The sequence below is a fragment of the Tiliqua scincoides genome, chromosome 2 (assembly GCF_035046505.1).
Source record: "Tiliqua scincoides isolate rTilSci1 chromosome 2, rTilSci1.hap2, whole genome shotgun sequence".
In the NCBI taxonomy this organism is placed as follows: Eukaryota; Metazoa; Chordata; class Lepidosauria; order Squamata; family Scincidae; genus Tiliqua; species Tiliqua scincoides.
In genome coordinates, this window is record NC_089822.1 from 6,779,824 (window position 1) to 6,793,725 (window position 13,902).

General features: G+C 40.7%; 1 protein-coding gene across 5 annotated transcripts in view; it reads right to left on the reverse strand.

Annotated features, from left to right (window-relative positions):
- Positions 1-462: 462 nt before the first annotated feature.
- SMAD2 (SMAD family member 2) overlaps positions 463-13,902 on the reverse strand; it is a 53,936-nt gene continuing 40,496 nt past the window's right edge. For all 5 annotated transcript variants that reach the window (XM_066613952.1, XM_066613948.1, XM_066613950.1 and 2 more), the window contains 7 exons: positions 12,736-12,870; positions 12,027-12,101; positions 10,361-10,414; positions 6,376-6,588; positions 6,063-6,200; positions 5,725-5,869; positions 463-3,155 (listed from right to left, as the gene is read on the reverse strand). In XM_066613952.1, the coding sequence (XP_066470049.1) occupies positions 3,032-3,155; positions 5,725-5,869; positions 6,063-6,200; positions 6,376-6,588; positions 10,361-10,414; positions 12,027-12,101; positions 12,736-12,870 (884 nt within the window). In that variant the 3' untranslated portion in view covers positions 463-3,031. The remainder of the gene's footprint in view (positions 3,156-5,724; positions 5,870-6,062; positions 6,201-6,375; positions 6,589-10,360; positions 10,415-12,026; positions 12,102-12,735; positions 12,871-13,902) is intronic.

Here is a 13,902-nt window from a genome sequence, read left to right on the forward strand (position 1 = left end):
CAGTGTCTGAACCACTGGATGGTGACAAGGAGGGAAAAACCAAATTCTCTTGTTTTGTTAGAAGCAGCAATATGTTAGGTCCCTAGAATCACTTCTTCAGCATGACACAGCACCATAGGGCTTTCTCGCATGCTAAATGGTGACAACAGTTTGTCCTCACACTTCATGGTTGTGCATACCAGGGAGCAAGTTTCCTCTTTCTCTTCCCATTTAAGAAAGATTAGTTCTCCCCCACCACAAACTGCTTTTGAAATTTCTCTCCATTCTAAGAAGACTTTTGACATTCAGCAGGGCTAGGGAAGCACCACTGTTCAAGGAGCAATGTTGAAGCTCTTCTAGCCACACTAAACTGCTTATGCAGTTCCCTGAATCCAGGCCTGATCAAATTCACAACTGATAACAGTCCTGCAAGTAAAGCACACTTCCAGAAGACTGCTGCTTAAGCATTAAACCAAACCACAGTGAGAATTAGAACTTTTTATTAGTGTATTCACATATTAGGCAAATGCAACACGCATGAAAGCTTATTTCTTAGGTTCACAAGTTCTACCAATACAGAGGCTACTGGTAAAACTAGCACAAATTGGTAACTGCTTTGCCAATTCTGTTAATTGCCTGACCCACTTAGATCCCCACCCAACCCCAGGCTTGATTTTTGGTATTGCTCCTATGCCCTACGTATTACGGCATAAAAAATATCCCTCGCTATCTTCAGTTCAGTCAGCTGATTACAAAGCTTAACACTGGCCACATTTGTTCTCAAAGCTGAAGTTGTCACTAGGTGTACTTACAAAGTACAGGACTAGTGCAAATGAACAATTTGGAATAGGGGGAAGAGAAGGAAAGAAAACAGACAAAAAGGCAATCCTGCTACTGCCACAACGACAAGGACAGACAGCTAGATCACAAGAGATTGTTAGTAAGATGTATATTTTTCAAGTCAGAATAACCCTTCTATACAGTTTCCCAACCCTTACCCAACCCATACTTATCTGCAGAATATAATTCAAAATATTTTTTTAGTAAGGTTCAGATGCAGTGTCCAAGGGTTCACAATAACATGTACTACAGAAACTTCCTTTTGCTGGTCACAGACCACAAGCAATACCCACACCTAGAGAACTAGTGGAAGCAATTATTCCTACATAATCCATACACTATGTTAATGCATGCTCATAGACTACGTCATGTAATTTTGACTCAATTAGCCCCATAAGCCTTCATGAAGATGTCAATTCCTGTGAAATCGCATTTCACTATTTGTAACAGAAGGGAACACCTTTTGGGTTACCAGATTACAACTTGGGAAATGTATATTTTACTTTTACATCCACTAATGAAGTGGAAGACAGCCGATTCAGCTTCTCCCTATCTACTTCTTTATAAGCCAACCTTTTTTCTTCAACTTGCTGCACAGCATCCATGAAGACCTACAGCAGGAGGCAGCAGAAAGGAACCGAGAAGGGAATGGTCAGGAGGGAGCTGCAGTTTGCTTCACCTGCCACTCTATCAGATTTAAAAGTAAAACAAAAGAGTATATGGCTGGCAACTTAACACATACTGAGCACAGGGAACTGAGTCCAATAAACCTTCAGCATTTCATATACCCATTTCTTGTCACAACAACTGATAGTTCAGAACCATGAAGGGTTTCAGTGAATCCCTGACAGTTGCAGCTACTTCATCATTACTTCTGAAAAACAAGGAAGCCTCTTTGAAGGCACCCTTACCTGCATAAAAAGGTAGTGGTAGATCAATAACACATGGGTTTCTCACAGAGAAGAGGCACAGGATTCAGAAACTGCTTTGGGACTGGTCACCTAAGATTTATTTTGTAACAGATGAGTGCACCTATCTAGTGTTACCATTACAAGGTGCTTCAAAAGAGAAAGCTGGAGCAGACAAGAGACTGGAAGTAGTTTATGAGATTGTGCAATTCCCCCACTATCTCCTTAACCATGTTTAAGTATTATGGTGTACTGCCATTATCCACAGTTAAGACTTGCAAATCCTGGCATTTGAAATCAGGCTTTAAGAAGGAACCATTAACCAAGGTTCAAGTCAGTACCATGGTGATGTACATATAAGGAACAGGACAATTCACAACTGAGGGAGATGGGGTGCATTATCCCAGGGCCTGTTCCCAATTTCATAATTGTGGTTAAGAGTTCAAATAAATCTTACATCTGTGTTTGCCTGTAGGTGTATCTCACAGGAGTGACCCCATCCCACTGTTTTCAAACAGAAAGGTGCAAAGTAGCTGTCAGGGCCAAATTATCGGCAATAGATGCATCAGTCTGAATGGAAAAGAAGCCATTTTCTAACATGATTTGGGGGGGGGGGAGAAGAGAGGATTCAAAGTTTACACGGTATGTTTATGTCTATTAAGTATACTCAAAAGCCCAAGATTTCAAGAGACAAAATCCAAGTTATCATTCCCTCTCCAAAGAGGATTCTAAGGTGGTAGCTAGTAGGGGGCTGGGGGGCAGGGGAAGAAGCTTTTCTGCAATAAAATCTGTTATAGAGCAGCTGAAAGCTTGCATATATATTTATATATAAAAATATTAAAAAGTATGGAGAAGCAAGAATTCGGGCTTTTTACAAGATGGCTGCCCAAGTCAAAGATTTCTGCATACCTACCAATGGGAATTAAAACTCAAGACAACAGAATGCTATCATGGGGCAGTCCATGATAAAACAGCCAAACCATCCATGTTATTGGTAAACCTTTAGGACACTCAAATTATATATACCCAATAAAAACACCATTAAAGTCTTTAAAATGTCCCCCCCTCCTTCAGAAGAAGGTGTCTCTATACACTAACATTTCATCTAGTATCAGAGTATAGGAAACAGAATCCACAAGGTGCTTTAAAACTGATGAGACCCTCAAGTGCTTTCTCTCTCTCGCCTTTTCTCGGAACTTTTGGGATAGGAAACAGTTCACGGAGACCACACACGAGTTACTACGACAGACGAGCTGTAAGATTAAGTCTGTTGCCTGGACTTTGTCTTTAAAGCCCATCAAGCTTTATGACATGCTGGAGCAGCGAACTGATGGGGAGCCCATTTGAGTCAATACTTTATCCAGCCATTGTAGAGGCCCGTTCAGATGCAGTTCGATCCAACAAGGAGTGCTTGTTACCGTCTGCCGCCTGAAAAGAGAAAGAAAAAGAAAGAACACATGATAAAGATGCTGCACAAACCCAGAAACTTAAGTAACTGGTCTGCAATTACTAAGCATAAATCACATTATTGGGCATGCGGGGCATTCACGGATAACTGAAACCTTGGATACCAGATATATGGATATGGGAGCCTGCCTGTATAGAGTTGAGTATCACCCATATACTGGTAACCCCCAACCCTAACTTCCTAATGACCTCTTGCATCAGTTTAATGTTGAAACTCCGAAGAGGACAGATAAAACTACAGCACACTATAGGTCAAAGCTCAACACAACAGCCAGGAATCAAATACCACCTGCATTCAACCTGCCAGGAAGGATCAGCTCCACTACTTAAGAGTGCCCATTAAGTTCCAATCTGGTTAGGTGATCCAACTGAATGCCGCAGTCAATGGAGTTGAAGGTCACAAAGATCCAACAAAAAGCATACACTCCCATCTAGTCCTCAGAGTAGGTCATCTCTCATGTCAACCAAGCTGTTTCCATACTTTTGCCATCTCTTGACAGGCAACCAATAGTAATTTATATAGAACCTCCCAGACTTCAGACACTAGCCTAAACATACTCCAATTTTTAATTTTTTTGTTTCAGCAAGAGAAAGAAGAGTCACTGTAACTGAACAACAAAATATATACAGTTTTGTGTACTTTCCAATCTTTGGAAACATTAAGAATTGAAAAAATGCAGGGGTGTCATTCAGCTGTACCAACTACACAGAGGCAGGATGTTCCCAAACCAATCATCACTTCAAAGACTAGGTCCCATCATGCCTGAATTATACTGAACAGATTTGATCTTGATGTTTCCAGAAGTTTGAAACAAAATGGATATGCATTCAGTAAGGTGAACCAATCAATTATGCAAATCAGATACAACACCTGCAACACTGGGAGTGGGATGCAAGCAGAAAAGCTCTAGCATTAGTAAATTCAGCATTAGTCAGACCCAAATGCAAACCAATCCACTTTGGCCTCAAAATTGTTTTGCCATTAAATGACCAGCCTTTCAATATATTTTACATGAAGCAGCCCACAGAGAGTCATGTATTGCAAACTTTCTGGAGACACTTTAATATTAGACCAGAGTTACAGAAGCTGCTGTTTTGTGTCTCTGACACCCAAAGCTGTTGCCTAGTAACAGCTGTATACACACCGGTCCTTTCTCCTTTACTGACCGAGAGAAAATCTGCAGAAAGAGTGTGGATTTTCATGTTCGTTTAGTCACCCTTGGCATAATGTCCAAGTGCCTGGCAACTTTGCAGGTTCAAGTTACCCCTACTAGTCACTTGTTATTGCTGCTACAAAGTTAAGGGCCCACTGTAGGTGCTCACACCAAGTGCCCCTCATAAAACACCAACAATAAATTCAGTATTTTAAGTGACTAATGCCAAGAGATGACAAAAACATCATAAGCTCCGTATTAGTTTTTATAATAATAATGAAACACTTTTCTCCTAAAAAATGATCAGCAACAAAGAACATTGGTCAGACACCAGTTTGTACGGTTGTGCAGGCAAATGCATACCCGTGACTCGATGAAAGCTAAAGAGGCATTATGTGGACTACCCAGAAGTTTTTGTGAAGCTCAGAAGTGAGAATCTTTTGAGCAAAGCTCCCAGTGCTCCTAGCAACATATCTTCTACTGTGCCCATTGTTAACAGTCCTCTACTGTCCATACCATCTCAAATAGAGGAAGTGTCACACAAAAGATACCCACTTGTGTGTACTTCTTCGCATTGTTTGAGGTGTATTAGTTTTGTTACCAACTTCAGAGCCCCTAAATGGCCAAAAGTAGTGAAGTTTTCTTCTAGTACCCTGAGGGCCCTTGCATGTCAGAAGATAATATACTCTAGAATACAAACGCTGATGTAGTTTATTCCATGGACTGGTGATACACAGAAAACAACTTACTGTCTCTCATTTATTAAGTTTATGAAGACAGGATCAGGATAGTAAGTGGAATAGTAGCTTCCCTCTGAATGGTTCAAAATATCATGTGCAAGTTTCATGATTTTCTTATTTATAACTGATTTTCATGTGATTACGTATTGCATGCTTTGATACAACACATGTGCAGAGAATTGTATCACACAAACAGTATTCCTTTCACATATCCCTTTCACTTCATGTGAGGTAAAGCCCAAGCCCAAAGAGCCTTGCCAATTCCTCATGTGAGTCAAGTCCATCCATTCCCACCCCCCAAACTCCATGCAGCAATGGCAGGCAGGACACCTTTCAGGGAAGCCAGTCCAGCAATTTTGTCACTGAAAAGCCCTTAAGCTTCTGAGAAGTCCTCCATAATACAGTGTGAAAAAGTCACTCTTAGTGTACTGGTGAGAACACAAACTGCAGAGTATCTGAAAATGTTAAATACAATTACATTCGCAAAAAAAAAAATCAACATTCCTGCACAGTTAAGCTCTTTCCTACCTTCACAGAAGTGTCATATGAAACTGGATTACTGCCCAGTCAAAGAACACAAGAAAAAAGAAGGTAATAAGCAAGAAGTAGACAACAAGTTCAAAAAACCTTTTGTACCTGTATTCAGCTCCCCATCCTTTAACAAAACTCATTCTTATGGTGCACATTCTAGTTAGCTGATACACTGCTTCAAAGCCCTGATTCACAGACTGAGCCAGAAGAGCAGCAAATTCCTGGTTATTAAAGATCTTTAGATTGCAACCTAAAAAAAGAAGAAGAATTACTGGTGTTTGCTATTTGAGGATACCATCATCCTTTATGTTCAACATGATTTCTTGATTTAATTCTGTTTTTAAAACAAAAAAGTATTATTTACACTGTAGCAAGGCATACATCTTGCATTGTATGTATATCAATAAGCTGAAGTGAAGACATCACAACTCTAAATATCTTACCTGGTGGGATTTTGCACACAGTCGCAGGATGCCAGCCATATCTCTGATTACAATTTGGGCTCTGAACAAAGATTGCACTATCGCTTAGGCACTCAGCAAAAACTTCCCCACCAATGTAATACAGACGCACTCCCCTTCCTGAAAAATAAAACAGGTTACTGCTTAAGGGATCTGTTGCACAATTCTCCCACAGAAGCAGATTAGCCGGGTTTGGAACACGAAAATTAACCTCCAAAACATAAGCAATGCAAGCGCCATTTCTCAGCAGAGACAAACTGAATGGGTGAAAAAGGGAATTACACAAGACCCATACCTATGTGCCGTCTTGTCATTTCCACGGTGGCATTTCTATTAACATTGGAGAGCAATCCTAAGCAGAATCTTTCTGAGTTTGATGGGTCCGTAAAGCCGTCTACAGTAAGTGAAGGCTGTGATGCATGGAAGGTTTCTCCCACTCTCTGATTTAATTCATAATATGCTATTGAACACCAAAACGCAGGTTCTGAATAGGTAACTGGCTGCAAGTCTGGAGCAGAGAGAGAAAAATCACACACAGAACTCCTAAGTTAAACATGCATTTGACTTACAAACCTCTGGCATTTGCTAGCTAATCAAAGCTACAGCCCTTCAACAAGACAACTGGACTCTTGCCTTAAATTGTGCTTCAAGAGTTCCTCTTGTACATTATGGTTGGCGCAGTCACCTTAATTCACTTCAAAATTTTAACTATTACATTCTCTTCAAAACTTTGGTATTTCCTCTCATTCACTTGTTTTATTTGCCATTTATGTAAAGCACCATGCACACAGATCATAATCATAATCTTCTAGGAAAGGTCAATAGCCTAGAATCTTTTTTCAAAGCTCATTACTACCTCTCCAACACTCCTCAGCCACCTTATAATGGAAGAACAGAAACAGAAGATATATTCATGCCTGGAAAACTCAGTTTGTCCAGATGCTTCATATCCAACACACGACATCTTGCACTCATGAGACATGATTTCTGACCCTTTCAATTCAGCCACCTCTTCATCACACATTTCCGATAAACAGTAAAGTGATGCTGTGTTATGTGACCATCACTTTATATCCTGTCTGTGAAACGTTTCACAAGACAGTTTACTGCTATACAATAAAAAAACAAGGACGACCATCACAAAAAAGCAAACATAAAATGTTTAAATCACAGCCATGAGATCTGTCAGTTAAAAGCCTTACAGATTTTAACAATTTGTTTAAAAGCTGAGCGTGATGAGGATCAACATCAGAGGCTTTGAGTCACAGCACCACCTAAGAAAGTCCTGGCCTTGTCAAGTGAATGTGTGTTAATGACAGGTCAGAGGGGTGGGTTTGCAAGGCAGGCTGTAAAGTCTGGGAAGGCTCAAGTAAGCAAAAGGCAATTCTTACAGTGACCTGGATGCAAATTATGTAGGATTTCAAGACTAAAGCCAGCACTTTGACTTGGACATGGAAGCCAATTGCCCATCAGTACAGGCTGTACATGCGAACAAAAGAAAAGTCCTGCTAAGCAAGACCAAAGACTCATCTAGTCCAGCATCCCATTTTCCAACAGCTGCTTCTGGGAATCTCAAACAGGAGAGAAAGACCTACCATCAATGGTCCCCTACAGCTGATATTCTAGGACAGATTGCTGCTGAACTTGGAGGAAACACATAGCCATCATGACAGACAGACATTAATATAACCGCCCTCCATGACTTTGTCTAACACCCTTTTAAAGCCACCCAACCTAGTGGCCATCACCACATCTTGTGACAAGTTCAACATGCTAATTAAGCACTGTGTGAATAGTTACCTTCTTTTGTCTGTCCTAAATATCCTACCAATCGGTTTCACTGGATTATCCCTAGTTCTAGTATTGAGAGAAAAAGGAACATTTCTCTATCCATTCCATCCACGTTATGCATAATTTTAGGAGTCTCAATAATAGTACCCAGTTAATCACCTCACCCACTTGAAGGAAAAAAGCTCCAAACGCTGCACCCTTACATCATGGTGAAGGTGCTCTAGCCCTCTGAATATTAGTTGTCGTCTTTTGCACCTTTTCCACCTTGACACTATTCTTCTTGAGTTGGGGTGACCAGAACAGCACATAGTCTTCTGAATGTAGCCACATCATAGTTTTATATACATTAGCAGTCTTACTCTCGATTTCTTTCCTAATAGGAATTCCAAAAGGAATTTGGAATTTTCGTTCCCAGCATACATCACTTTACACCAGTGGTTCCCAAACTATGGGTATGGACCCATTGGTGGGTCATGACCTGATTTTCGGTGGGTTGCCAAAGGGTGATGGAAAGATCAGATAATTACCTTAAGCCCCGAGGCTATTCAAAAATCAGATACTGTAGCTAATTACCCTGCGAAGAGTTCAGCTCCTGCAGTTTGCAAGCATGTGTAAATACAGTATAGGAAGATAAATGTTTGAGGGTCTTTTTTCTGGTTATTATTACTTATAAATAAATGAAAATGTTGTTTCTTTCTAGATCTTTTTTAAGTCTGGTAAACTTAGGTGGGTTCCAATAGAACTTTGTTTTAAAAGCAGATCTTGGTGCTAAAAAGTTTGGGAACCACTTTTTACACTTATTGACACCAAACCACATTTGCACGCTGGGCTGCCTAGTCTCAATTTGGAGAGATCCTTCCTATGCACTGATTTTTATCACCATGAAGAGTTTAGTGTCATCTGCACACTGGGCCACAAGTCTACAGTGCAGAACAGGAACAACACTGTCAGACCTCTGGGTTCCCATCAGTATTTCTACAGACAAATTCTGTACTAGCTGAACCCTCTTCAAAGGCAGCCTCATGCAGAGTATATTACAGTAGTTCAGTGTGGATAAAGGGAATGCATTTGTGAATAAGGCACCTGGGTCCATCTTCTCCAAGGTGATAAAAATCACTTTGGGCAATTGATGTCACCTTAGCACCTACTGATAAATGCCAGCAGTTCCAGACTGCCAAGTCAATCCGGGGCAGGAGGGGATTTTAACAGACTGCACTGTTAAAATCAGATTTTCCAAGACAAAATAATTCTTTTTCATTTTTAGTTTCAAATTGTTCACCCTCATCCACACCAAAATGTAAACACAAATGCCTCTCTTCTAGAAAGCCTTTGATTTGGGTTTAAGTTGACTTTGACTCCTATGTTCAGTTCTGCTATTTCTGATTGATTTTATGGAGTTTTAATGGTTGATTGTAAGCTGCATTGGAAGCCTCCATAAGGCAAGGGAAAGGTGATAAAGCTGCTAGTATTAGACAATGACTGCTATCCCCACCCGTTCCCAGTTTGGCCAAATCTCCTTATGGCACATTTCCACAAGATTGGTAGGACCCATGCACAGTCTAGTATCTACTACCACAGGCATGCAGTAGCACAACTGCTTGTCTTCATAGCGCCCTAGAGATGTAGCAATGTAAGAGACTTTTAAGAAAAGTCAGTCCAGCAGAGCAGCTATGAGGCTGGGCTGGGAACCAGGAAGTACCTAGTTCCAGTCTCACCATAACAACAAACTCACCAGCCAAGTTACTCCCAAGATTCAAGTTTTTCATATAAAGTATGGCAACAATATAGGGCTATCTTCCCAGATTGCTGAAAGGATACCAAAATGCAACATGTCACAGTATAAACACTTAGAAGGTAGTACGTAAATGCCAAGTATTCTCATTTTAATCTGCAGAATTGTGTCCAGAAGCCATTCTTTACACTCAGAAGCAGGGCATAGCAGATACACAGGTAAATCTGGCTAAGGTCCATATGTCAAACTCTTTGAAGCTAGGTTCCTTCTAAATGCAGTTCACCTCTGGGTCCCTCTAATGTAGATCTATCAAACATACAAGTGACTACCAAATACTTTCACGCAACTGTGTTCACAGATGCCTGTGTATAGTAGTGAGCTGTGCATAAAGAGTATTACTGGGAGTACAACTGACCCCCTTCTGAACCCCACCCCCATAGAACACTGCAGCAGCTCTTCCTGGGTCACGAAGGGATTTCACTATTGCAGGATCCTTCCCACCCACTGCCAAATCCCCCCTCCCCACACACACTCCAAGTCCCACAGTTTGAGATGTGATAACTGACACAGGCAACTAAAGCATAAGGTCTTCACCACCTAAAAGTTTGAACAGGGCAAAAGTACCAAATAACTCCACCTGCTTAACTCCAATTACAGACTTCTTTTTGAAAATATATCTGCCACTCTCTAACCAGAGGCTCATCTCCAATGATGTTCATTTATTCCATTTTGGAAGGAAAATGTGCATTCAGCTTACCTAGGCTGTGATTGACAGGAGAGAGTGTACTGGGAGACAGCTCTGCTGGGGAACCTGGGGAGTTGACAAAGAATGTTATTTTACAACAAAATTCACTCCAGCGATTCTGATAGTCTGCAGGAGGCCACCATGTTTCTCCACATGCTAACATTATATTTGGACACTGTGCACCTGGTAGTTGAAGGTACTGGGATCAGCTTTTTTTTTTTTAAACTAGGAATATGATGATTTAACCTAGAGATAGTCTAATATAGCTACTGTTCAATTATAAGAATGCTTATAACCGAGCCAAACTTTGTTGTTAAATTGTGTATTATTACACAAACAGGAACATTCACACCACATGCGTAGTGTATGCTATTTTTAAATTATATTTTTTTTTAAAAACCCAAGCTTGCAGCCTACAATAATATCCAGCATTATTGGGAAGAGGTTTGTAGTTTCCTCAGGAACCTAGGTTGGGATTACAACTTCATTCTCCTTTACTACACCAGATAGGAGTACAATAAAAAATAGGATTATGAAATCAGGGCAAAAGGCGCAAACACACAACTTAGCTGAGCAGACTGTTCCTTTATTTTTCATTTCATGTAAACCCTCCAACAAAGGAAAAGCCAAGTGAATAGATGCTAGACAGATACTTTTGACATTATGTTAGCTCCCAAAAGAAACTACTTCTTGAGTTGAGCATCTAGTTGCAATAGAACCTCTCAATATGACCAGGAGAAGGAAGAGGGATGGTCAATGAAATGTGTGTGAACAAAGTGTAGACTAATAGACTACTGTGCACTAGATGATGTCTCTTACTGGTGACTACAATAGTTATCTATAAAGCTACAATAGTGTCTTGGATGAGGATGGATAAGTCTAGCCCTAGTTATACATGTTCTTTGGTAAATGAGCCACTCTTACAATCTAGTCCAGGGAAGTCCAGCTTCCCTAGGGAGGGGGTTGGGAGGGGATGCACAACCCTGGCATGACTCCCGCCCCCCCAACTGCACAGATGTGGAAGTAGCTGATGGTGACATGATGTTGTCACCACCAACTACTTATGGGTTCTGAGCTGCCAAAATCAGTTGGTCAGCTCAACTGGAAGGAGACGGAGATAGGTGCAGCTGGGTTTTTTAATTCTCCTTGCCACACCATTCTGGCTTCTCTTTCTCCAAAGGAGCAGCTGGAACAGCACAGCAGAGAGACCAAAAAGCTGCTAAAGTGGAAAGAAAGCAGTGGGGGGCTGTGGTGGGGCTTTTTTGGGCCACTAAAATGGGTCTCATGGGCCATGTATTGCTCCACGCTGACCTAGAATGACTCAGAGGGAACAGATTTAATGTTTTCCCAAAACAGCCCACACTGAGGTCTATCACCAAAGTCTATTACAGCCTGGGACCAACATCTTTCATGGACTGCCTTTTCTTATACAAGCCCAAGTCAGTTGTACTCAGTAGGTCAGGTCTCATTTCTTGTACCATCTTTTTCTAAAGAGAATCCAATAATTTTAATTTCACTTTATGAACTGTTCTGAACTACGAAAAGAAAGCCTAAAACAGCATGACTTTTTAAGTAAATTTCATGCCAGAACAAAGGGAGAGCCATCCAAACACATTGAAGTTATCCATGTTATTATGAAATCCTGGGTTTGAAGTCAGTAAAAAATTAACTCAGTTACCTGTGTCCATACTTTGGTTCAACTGCTGGTCATTTGTTTCTCCATCTTCACTGATATAGCCTGGTGGGGGTGTTTCTATCACGAGGAAAGTTGAAAAGTAGGACAATTAGTGAGTCACTGAAACAAGAGGTGCTCTTAGTATGAACAAATTAAAACTTCATGTTCTTTGTAGGTTTACAGAATAGAGCACACATGACCTTCACTTTATGAAGGACAGTGAATGCTATCAAGTCACTTTAGAAATATAGAGGACAGAGAAAGGAGTCAGCCAAATGCACTTCCTTCCCTCTTTACTGCTTTATGTAAAGGAATACATACTTTCTACACTGTGAACATACAGATTTTTAAGCACAGAGTTTTGTTAACCTTTGGAAAAAATCCCAAATAGACTGAACTGCAACCACCTGCTCCCTAGAATGTCACTGTGACTCCACTGCAAAAGCAAGACAGACACTGGGTGCAGTCAATTTACCTGCTTCTGAAGTTTGAGTTATTCATCCCTGCTTCCCCCTACTACAAAAGTATATTTGCAGCCTGGAACACTAAAGCAGTTCTTGAAACGTTCTGCAGGAATTTGTGCATGATAGGAGATGATGTCCCAGAGTCTGTTTCCCAGATTTGCTTTTCCTGAGCATGCTAGACATGCTTAGGTTCAGTCTTTCACATGACATAGAAAGTGGACATCTGCAAGTCACTTTTACATGAATACCTGGTATGTAATTGCTCTGTGGCTCAATTCCTGCTGGAAAGTTAGTGTTTTCGGGAATGGAATGAGTATAGTCATCAAGTGGCGGAAGTTCGGTCAGAATCTCAGTATGCCGGGGCACTAAGACAGGAGGAAGAACTGGGGAAGAAAAAAATCCCAAAGTATTAAGACTTTCCAGATAATATTTTAGAAAGCTAGAAACACCACACAGACTTTGTATCCTTTTCAAACTGCAGGGTGTCAGTATATTACACAATACCAACTTTAACAATAGAGCTCAAGGCGTAGATATTTGTTTGGGGTTAAAGACAGCAAAGCAGATAAGAGTTAAGGAAAAGGTCACATCTCCAAGTAACAAAGCTGAATTATGCCCGACTGCAAGAGTTGACTGAGGAAAGGCAAATAGTACTGAATGACATCTCCCTTGGAATTAGGAAGATGTTGGGCAATGGGGACAAAGTCTTAGTTGGTCACATGTCTCTGGCTCTTCATTCCAAGGTATCGCCAAGTCTTTCCTAAAGATTTTCTGTCTAAGTCAGTTGCATTCCTCCTAGAGGCAGCACACACTGCTTCCTCTCATTTTACCCTCACAGCTGCCTGGTCAGAATGGTTCAAGGTTAAGAGCAATGACTAACTTAAAGCTATTCAAACAGCTTCATGACTGAACAAAGATTTGAACCCAGATCTCTCTGGTCCTTGTCCAACACTTTCTGTCCTCCTTACCCAGTGTACAAAGCACTACTGGTGGAAGCCAGTTTCCCTCTTATCTGTGGGACTCCCCTGTTGCCAATGGATAGACCTATAAAGCACAGAGCATTTTTACACATTTCTTTTAACATTATAAACAACATGACCTGCTCTGAGCCTCTGCAATGGGATAGACAATCAACTGAGAAAATAGCTCTACAGTTCAAGTTGCAAGCTTTCAGGCCAACATTTTGCAATTCCAAACAATACTGAGAAGTGTTGATGGCATGCATTCAATACAATGAACAATGCATTTCAATAGTCAAATACCACGATCAAAACTAAATGTTTTTATTGATTTCCACTTAGCTTTTGGAATTCTAAGATAATTAATAAGGACTCCTTCCTCATTCAGCTTTGCCCATGCTATGTATTAGCAAGAAGTTTAGTCAAACAGACTTGAACAAGTACCACCTTTATGCC